Below are 9,373 nucleotides of genomic sequence, written 5' to 3'. Positions count from 1 at the left end.
CAAAGATCCTTGACCTCCTGACCTGACAGAATACTCTGGACTTGGACATCATGGGGATCCAGTAGAATGTCAACATCCAGATGAAGAGATTTCATACCTTTCCCCTCCCATCCCTCAATTAGATATAGAAATTTGTTAAATCAAACCTCATAGATTTAGTAAGTTTTCTAGATTTTTGACTATTCAAAGGTGGTGGTATAGACACACAAAAAGAGGGACACTAGATCTGATGCCAAACTATTGTTATCAAAGCTTGAGTTTAATTTCATTTGTAAAATAAGAGATATGACTGCATTTGAATCTCTTATATGAATAGCATTTGATACTTTTATAGATACAACCATTGTTTATACCCGCATTTTTTCCACCTGCAATATATTCTCCACTGCAGTCATTTGATAGGTTGGTACATTCCATATGCAAAGCATGTTTCCTAATTTGACTATCACATTTGAGCTCGTATGCATTATTAAAATGCCTGCTGATATCCTCCAGCCAAATACCATCAAGAAAACACTTGTCATTAAACAAGTTGGGTTTATTGCTTGTTGCAGTGAGAGAAACTTGTACCTTTGAATAATGGAGCATCTCAGGAAAAAAAATGCTATACAATTTGGAGTTATGTGACTTAGGGAAGATTTAAAGAAGTGGTACTTTGGATTAATGCTCTCAGGAAGTAGTGATAATTTTAATCACTCAATCTTATCTGGAAGCAGGGAGGATTAGACCAAGGCAAAACTGTAAAGGTTAAAAAAAAAAAGTCAGTAGTCAAGATAGAGAGATGTTTGGTCCTTTCTGTGGTTTGGATAATGTATGTATTTTGCTCTGTGTTCAAACATGATTATAGAGTCTTGATTCATCATGTTCACAGTAGCTTTGCCCGATATTGATGTTCTGTGAAGTTGTTCATGTTTAACAGAACACCAATCCCAGCTGTAAGTGCCTGGTGGCTCACAGCAACACCTAGGCCTAGATAATAGTACCTGGCCAGCTCCTGGGTATTGGGAGCTGCTTTTCTTTTTCTCACATTTGTATAAACGATATATCAACATATAATTCAAAATACAAGAGGTAGGTCATATACAGTAGAAAAATCAGTCATCAGAATAAGCAATGAGTTGGACACAGACACCGAAGAGGAGTTGGTCAAAAGTAAAAGAAGGGTGTTATGGCTTGAATTATGCCCACCCCAAAAGATGGGTTGAAGTTCTAACATCAGGGAGCTTTGTATATGACTTTGTATGAATAGAGAGCCACTGAAGAAGTAATTAAATTAAAATGAGATCAGACTGGAGTAGAATGGGCCCTCATCCAACAGGACTAGTATCTCATAAGAAGACAATGTGTGAAAATTTCAAACTTCTAGCCTCCAGAACTATAAGACAAAAAAAAAAAAATTCTGATGTCTTAAGTCATGCTCTCTAAAGGACATTGGTACAGCATGCATGAGAAACTAATACAGAGGGACTGGAATAACTCCTGACAATAATATGGTATGTCATTGGATGAGACATACAATGGAGAGAGAGTAAGTCTCATTGGTCTAAAAGAATAAGAATATATGACATGCTATTGGCATGGAAAATAATTTATTGCCTATACAACCATCATCCAAAATAAACATATTTGTACCCTAAAAAAAAGAAAGAAAGAAAAGTAAATGAAAGATATTTGAAAATTAAAACTTGGCAAAAATAATATAAAGACACAGGCATTTTTGTTTGTTTTGTTTTGTTTTAAACAATTCTTTGGTCATCCTGTACTTTGGTTTCTGCAGATGCTTTTCAACCCATCAAGAGATTTTTGCCTCACTCCTATCTGCAGACAACCTCTATTTTTGGATAAATAAATTCTTCCTTTATTTATTATTTTTACCTAATATCTTCTTTTTAAAACCATTTTTTGGTAAATTTTTTATCATTGCAAATTTTGATTTTGTTGAAACAGTGGATAAAATATTTTATCATAAAAAATGAGAATTAGTAGTGATTCTAAAATTTTGGAAACAGTTATCATTTGGGTACTATTGTAAAGACAATCCTAGGAGGACATTCCTTTCCTAGGTTCTTGTGAATCTTTATCTTGAAGGGAGTGCCTGATGCATGCCAGGCTTAGGAGAGGTTTACCAGATGACCTGAGATAGAGAACAGTAGAGACAGAACTGAATGTCAGTATCTCTTCCTTCCTCTCCCACGTGTCCCCCTCCCCGCTCCTTCTCTCCTCCATTGGCTCTCTAACCTCCTCTACCTGCAGACTGTATTTACATCTAAATCCCCCAGCTCTCCCAGGCACTGACAGGGGAAACATCAGGAACCCTACCTGACTTTAATGCCTCTTCTTCAACTTCATCTCACCACAGGTCCTCTACTACTATTCCCTGGTTCCTGCCTCTTTTTTTTTTTTTTTTTTTTTTGTAATTCGTAAATCTCAAATTTATTATTAGCAAATTGAGTCTCAAAAAGTTACATCTGTTTAATTCCACTTATATGACATTTTTCAAAAGATAAATCGTAAGGACAAAGGACAAATCAGTGATTAGCAGGGGTCAGATACAGGGGACTGGTTTTAAGTATAAAGTAGCAGGAGTAAATTTGGTGGGTGGGGGCAGGCTAATGGGACTGTTCCGTGCCTTCATTATGTTGGTGGTTACATACCTCCATGCCTAGAGTAAATTTTCCTTTTTTTTTTTTTTGTAGTAATAGAGATGGAACTCAGGGCAATCTATCAATGAGCTACATCCCAGAACTCTTCATTTTTCACTTTAAGACAGTCTTGCTAAATTGCCCAGGCTGTCCTCAAATCTACAGCTCTCCCACCTCTGCCTCCAGAATAACTGGGACCACAGGCAAATGCCACCATGCCTGGTTCTAATGTAAATTTTAAGAATACAAATTTAAAACTGGATGGTATAAAATAATCCTAAATACTGTATGATTCTATTTATATGTATTCATGCTAAAGCAAAACCATAGGGACAGAAAACAGATCAGTTGTTGCTAGGAACTGAAGATGAGGGGTAAGAGTTGGCAGCAAAAGGGCCTGAGGAGTTTGGGGGATGATAACAAGTTGTTTGTGGTGGTGGTTCAGTCCTGAGTCCATGTGTCCAAACCCACAGAACTTAAACTAGAAAGGGTGAACTTTATGAAAATTATCTTTTTTAAAAAAAAGAAAAGGAAAAGAACTTAATAAGTAGCTTTAAGTCAGAACAGTGGGGTTTTTAAAAATTTAAGATATGCTATAGGTAGAATATCTAGAATCTAAAATTCTTATCCTAACATGACTACTTGAGTTCTTCCATTTGATTTTGGCCAAATTATGTTCCCATGGTTCTTACTCATCTAGATATTCCTATTTCTCATCCTTGCTTATCAGAACCACTCAGGAATAAATAAACATTTTAAATATTAAATTATGAAATTCCAAATGGATGTGATCCCAACTACTGTAATCCTGTAATCCCAACTACTCAGAATGCTGAGTCCTTCCCTTTTTCTTAATTTATACTTTGCTTTTGTATACTAGGGCCAGCATCTTCTTTATGACTGAAGTGACTGAAGTACATTGGAACCTAGTAAAATAGCTAGTACATATAAGGCCTCTATAATAGCAGCTCTTACAAAGAGTAGGTTTTATGATCAACATATACATTGACAATGTAAAAATGACACCTACAATAATAAGTGACAAGGTTAAAGGAATAAAATTAAGAAATATAATTTAGACTTGTTTCCTACAGGCTGAGATTTCCAAATGGATTTTCCTATTGCCTACAGTTGAGTCTGATTCAGGAACTACCCGTTTTGGTAGTATTCTAGTTTCTAGGCTTTGGTCTCCCTGTCCTTTCTCATAGCTGATTAATTCCTGAATTTCCTATACTGAAAACAAGATGGTGGAACCAAAATAAATTGAGCTCATGTGTCATTACATCAATATTTCAACAGAAAGATAATAAATATATATTTTGGAAAGTTGGAACTCCAAGAATAACTTAAAGTCTACAGATTCAGAGATTAATTATGTGGCATGACTATCTATGAGTTTGGGTTGAACTCCTTATTGACTTTATACCCCCTGTCTTGGTCTACCTTGAGAATACCTATTGGTCTTTCAAAAACCTTCTTACCCTCATCTCCCCTATGTACTGTTTCCCTGGCTTGTCCAGATAGAAAGAATATTCCACTTATCTTATTCCGCTCATCTTACACTATTTGTTCTCTGTATATTCTATTAACATTATTTTTTATCACTATAACTCTGATAGGAAACTAAGATTGCTTGTAGGCATAAACTATGGATTGTACATTATTGGATCCTCAACATCCAATATGGAAGAATTTACTAGTTCCTTAATATAAATGTTTGTTGAATAGATCAATTTTCTTTGGTGTGTTACCTCCATTTTAGTGACTTCAAGGCTAGCAGTTTTCTCACCTTATGAAAAAAATAACATGAGATTTGCAAATACTTTGTTTTGCCAAAATAGCTATTTTATACATTAAGCAACCATTTTCCCCTTAAGGTTTTGCCTTAGTGCACAATAAGATTAGTCTTATGTTGGTGGCTGTTACTGATCGAATAACAACTGGCTAATTTAATCCAGTCTTTTAATTGATTTAAATAACAAGAGGGTGTGCAGGGTTTCTAAGGTAACAGCATCAGGCCACCGGGTGATCAATTCTTATTTAGTAATTAACCACTGTGGTGACTGACAAGACTAAATTGACAAACATAGAAATCAATTGATTATGTTGAAGGGCAGGAATGAAGTTATGAGATAAAGGTCATCTCTTTTCTACGCTTGTCTCAGTTCTGGAAGAACAAAATGTTCCACAATGGAAGCAACATAAGTACATTCACTTACAAATGCAAATAGACAAGTGAGTTCTGGACCTGTGAGGCTAAAGCCAAAACAAAGTCCTTTATTAAAGAATAGAAATTTCCAGAAACAATGTAGACAAATACTAGCTGTTGGTAACTTGTGTGATAACTTGAAATTAGTTTAATGCAATTCATCAAGATAAGTAAGAGGAGTAAATATTGTAATTTCAAGTATACATTTTTTTTAAAAAAAGGAAAGTCTATTTCCATCATTTGATGTGGACATCCTCCTTAGTGTTGACTTCAACAATTCAGGATACTAGCTGCAGGGCTATAAAATTTGGATCTGTTGTGACAGAATGAATGATGTTGTAAGGGCAACTTCTGAAAAATAGCATCTCCTTGAGGATCTAACACACATTGATCTGCCATGCCACCAACAAATGAGCCTCTGCCTTTTGGATGATTTATATTGCAGGAGTATTCTGGGTGAAAATATTATATCTATTTTATTGGAAGGCAAAACTATCTCATTCTGGGAAAAGCTGCCCAAGAGCATCCAAGTGTCATTGGCTGCAGATTGTCTCATGTGCCTGGGACCCTTTCCCAGAGCCTGAAACCATGCAACTATTTCTCCTGGTGCACAAATGTGGACGGCATAGCCCTCAGTGATTAACTAATAGTCAGAAAAAGTCTATTTAGGTATTTCTTTTCCCAACTACTTCTTGTAAGGCCAAATCATTACTGTTTTATCTTTGAAGACTATACGAGCCCATTTACTTCTGGGGAAGGGAATAGTAAAATAAGATAAAGACTAAAAGGGGAACAGTGCAGTCATTCTTTTTTTTTTTTTAATGTGGTGCTGAGGATCGAACCCAGGGTCTCATACATGCGAGGCAAGCACTCTACCGCTGAGCCACAACCCCAGCCCCAGTGCAGTCATGCTTTATGAAAAAAATTAGTTGAGGTGGAAGCAACAAAGAAAAAAAATATTCAGTCATTATCGTATCTTAAAAATCAAAATAGGGCTGGGAGTGGTGGCACATGCCTGCAATCTCAGCTACTCAGGAGGCTAAGGCAGGAGAATTGCAAGTTCAAGATCAGCCTGGGAAATTTAGTGAAACTCTCTCTCAAAATAAAAAATAAAAAGGACTGAGAAGTATCTTAGTAATAGTGCACCCCTAGATTCTATTCCCAGTATCAAACCAAATAAAGCAAAGCAAAACAAAACAAAAAAAAAACAATCTAGGGTGGGAGTGTATAGATCTTGGTCAGGCAATTTCTCCAGTCTTAACAAGTCTGGACATTCTAATACTTGTATATGCGGCACCACATTTAATCTTCCATTACAAATAGCCCAGTAGAAATGCTAATTGATCAAACAATGAGACGTTCCAGTTAAAATTATGAAGAAACACGACTGTCATGTTGAATTACTCCAAGAATGTCATTCATAATGTAATAATCTGTGCTATTTCTTGCATTATACAGCTCACAATGTGCATAGCTGATCTGGTGTTTTAAGGAAATGCCCTACAGTGTTGTTTGAAATATGAAAACACTACAATCTAAAAAAATTCAAATGAGAGACCATCAATAGAATCCACATATAGATATAGACATCTTCACCTTGTACCTACCATCTATTAGCTGTGTACCTTGGACATTGTTTAAAATTTCTCTGTGCCTTCAAATGTAAAAATAGGAAGATAATAATATTCAACTCATATTAATCTCATATTAATTCTCAAGGTCTCCTTCAAGGATTAATTTAATTAATATTAGTAAATGATGAAATCTAATTGTATGCTCACATACACGTTCCTGATTATCTATAGAGAGAAACTCTGGGAAAAAATACTCAAGAAACTGGTATCGATATTTACTTTTGGGGGAGGGAATAGTAAAATAAGATAAAGACTAAAAGGGAAACATCTTTTCATTGTAGTCATTTATACTATTTAAATAAAAGAGGGCCGTTTCCGCAAACAGAATCGTGGGTGGCTGTGTAGTGTTGGTTCATGAAGTTTTATCATCGATTCAAATAATCAAGAATAGAAAATTCTGCAAAAGCAGAGGAATATTAAAAAATGGCTCTTGAACAGGCAAAAACATCAGTAAATTCTGAAACAGAGACTTCATTCAGTATTGATGAAACCACAACAGCTTCTGGGACTGGGTTTTCTGTAAAGACTTCTGTCTGTGGGCAAGTAGACACACCAAAGAAGAGAAAAGAATTTGAAGATGATCTTGTAGAGGAAAGTTCCAGATATGAGGAAGACAGTCCATCCAAGAAAAGAAAACTTGATGTTGAAATTGTCCCAGAGGAAAAAGGTTCTGGTGATGTTGAAGGTGTTTCAAGGAAAAGAAAACTGGAAACGGATGATCTGAAAGATGAACCTTCCACTGGAGATGGCACTCAGAAAAAGAGAAAAGTAGAACTTGAGGATGTTCCTGAAAGGCAGAAGAACTTGGAAGGAGGACACAGCTCAACAGTAGCTGCCCACTATAATGAGCTTAAGGAAGTTGGTTTGGACAAGCGTAGTCAAAGTCGTATTTTTTACCTAAGAAACTTTAATAATTGGATTAAAAGTGTGCTTATAGGGGAATTTTTGGAAAAGGTACGACAGAGGAAAAATCGCGATATCACTGTTTTGGACCTGGGATGTGGTAAAGGTGGAGATTTGCTAAAGTGGAGAAAGGGAAGAATTAGCAAGCTCATTTGTACTGATATTGCTGATATTTCTGTCAAACAGTGTCAGCAGCGGTACGAGGACATGAAAAATCGTCGTGATGATTATATTTTTAATGCAGAATTTATAACTGCTGACTGTTCAAAGGAACTTTTGGCTGACAAATTTCGTGACCCAGAAGTGCGCTTTGACATCTGTAGTTGTCAGTTTGTCTGTCATTACTCATTTGAGTCCTCTGAGCAGGCCGACATGATGCTCAGAAATGCCTGTGAGAGACTCGGTCCTGGAGGTTATTTTATTGGTACAACTCCTAACAGCTTTGAGCTGATAAGACGTCTTGAAGCTTCAGAAACAGAATCATTTGGAAATGAAATCTATACTGTGAAGTTTGAGAAGAAAGGACATTATCCCTTATTTGGCTGCAAATATGACTTCAACTTGGAAGGTGTTGTGGATGTTCCTGAATTCTTGGTCTATTTTCCATTGCTAACTGAAATGGCAAAGAAGTACAATATGAAACTAGTCTACAAAAAAACATTTCTGGAATTCTATGAAGAAAAAATTAAGAACAATGAAAATAAAATGCTATTAAAACAAATGCAGGCCCTGGAGCCTTATCCTGCAAATGAGAATTCCAAGCTCATCTCTGAGAAGGTGGATGACTATGAACATGCAGCAGAATACATGAAGAACAGTCACGTAAGGTTACCTTTGGGAACCTTAAGTAAATCAGAATGGGAAGCTACAAGTATTTACTTGGTTTTTGCCTTTGAGAAGCAGCAGTGAGCACTTATGCAGTGGCCCCAAAGCAATTCTCCACCCTACACAGATTTGAACGATCCATCTCATAGATCTGACAGCTCTCTTGTTTATTTTAATTATAAATTAATTGTAAATGTACAGGATGCTGCCGGAAACTCCAGTGTGTAAATTCAGCATTTGCTGTCTGTGACAGATTAACTTGGTGTGTATAGGTAAGAATGAATTGGGACCTTTGTCTTTAAAAATCTATTTTCAGGTAATGTTCTAAGAATTCCATTTGCCTGTACTGTCTTAGCTTATAAAAACGATAACACGACTTGTTGAAGCAGCTGAATTCTTCACAGTGCTGAGTTGTCGAGTGTTGTTTACATGTCATACTTGCTGCAGCTGCGTGGTGGAGAGGGCACATTCTGGATTACCATTGTGGGCTCATTTCCATGTTTTGTTACATATTAGTTTTCAAGATTAAATGGATTGCTTTCTGTACATTTGAATGCAAGTGTTCAATATATGTTGCTAAAGTTATAAATTTAAAACTTGATTTTAGATAGTCATAAAAGTTGCCTAGCTAGAATTTTTATCAATTGCATTTTGATATGAATAATTATTTGTTAATATGTTGCAATTCTGAAACTGTTTAGAACATTTTAGATAGCAACATAGAGTTATTTTGGAATTTTAATTTCCTACAATAGCATTAATATATCCAGTTGTCAAAATTGTAATTAGACGTTTACATTTCTTCATTGAACAGTGATGCCCTAACTAATTTTTCTCAAGATTTATTTAGTGAAAGTCCCTTTCTTGTAAGCCTGTTGGAAATTTTTTCAGATTTGTATATGTAACTGCAACAGGCACATAGGACTGTAGAGGAAGTAGATGCTTAAACTTCAGATTAATCCTCACTGATGTTAGATCCAGGTTCCCACGCAGAAGTATGCAATTTCAGAACCATTATAATTGTCATTAAAATTGTCATTTGTATAATTGACTACTCTTCCAAAACATGCTTATATGAACTGTTGTCCTTATGTTATGCCAGCATTCAGGAAACTTGCCAGTGTTTGGATGAACTGAGAAACATTAAGATCAAAGTAGAG

The 9,373-nt window shown here is 35.8% G+C and overlaps 1 protein-coding gene across 1 annotated transcript; it reads left to right on the top strand.

Moving 5' to 3' along the window:
- The first annotated feature begins 6,797 nt into the window (after nucleotides 1-6,797).
- On the top strand, nucleotides 6,798-9,264 carry LOC107154471 (mRNA cap guanine-N7 methyltransferase-like). Its single transcript, XM_048801736.1, has one exon. The coding sequence runs from the start codon at nucleotides 6,909-6,911 to the stop codon at nucleotides 8,295-8,297; it is 1,389 nt and encodes a 462-aa protein (XP_048657693.1). The 5' UTR covers nucleotides 6,798-6,908; the 3' UTR covers nucleotides 8,298-9,264.
- Nucleotides 9,265-9,373: the final 109 nt, after the last annotated feature.

This window comes from Marmota marmota, unplaced genomic scaffold (assembly GCF_001458135.2).
Source record: "Marmota marmota marmota unplaced genomic scaffold, marMar, whole genome shotgun sequence".
In the NCBI taxonomy this organism is placed as follows: Eukaryota; Metazoa; Chordata; class Mammalia; order Rodentia; family Sciuridae; genus Marmota; species Marmota marmota.
The sequence above is the reverse complement of the archived record's forward strand: the minus strand, read 5'-3'. Positions and strand labels throughout refer to the sequence as shown.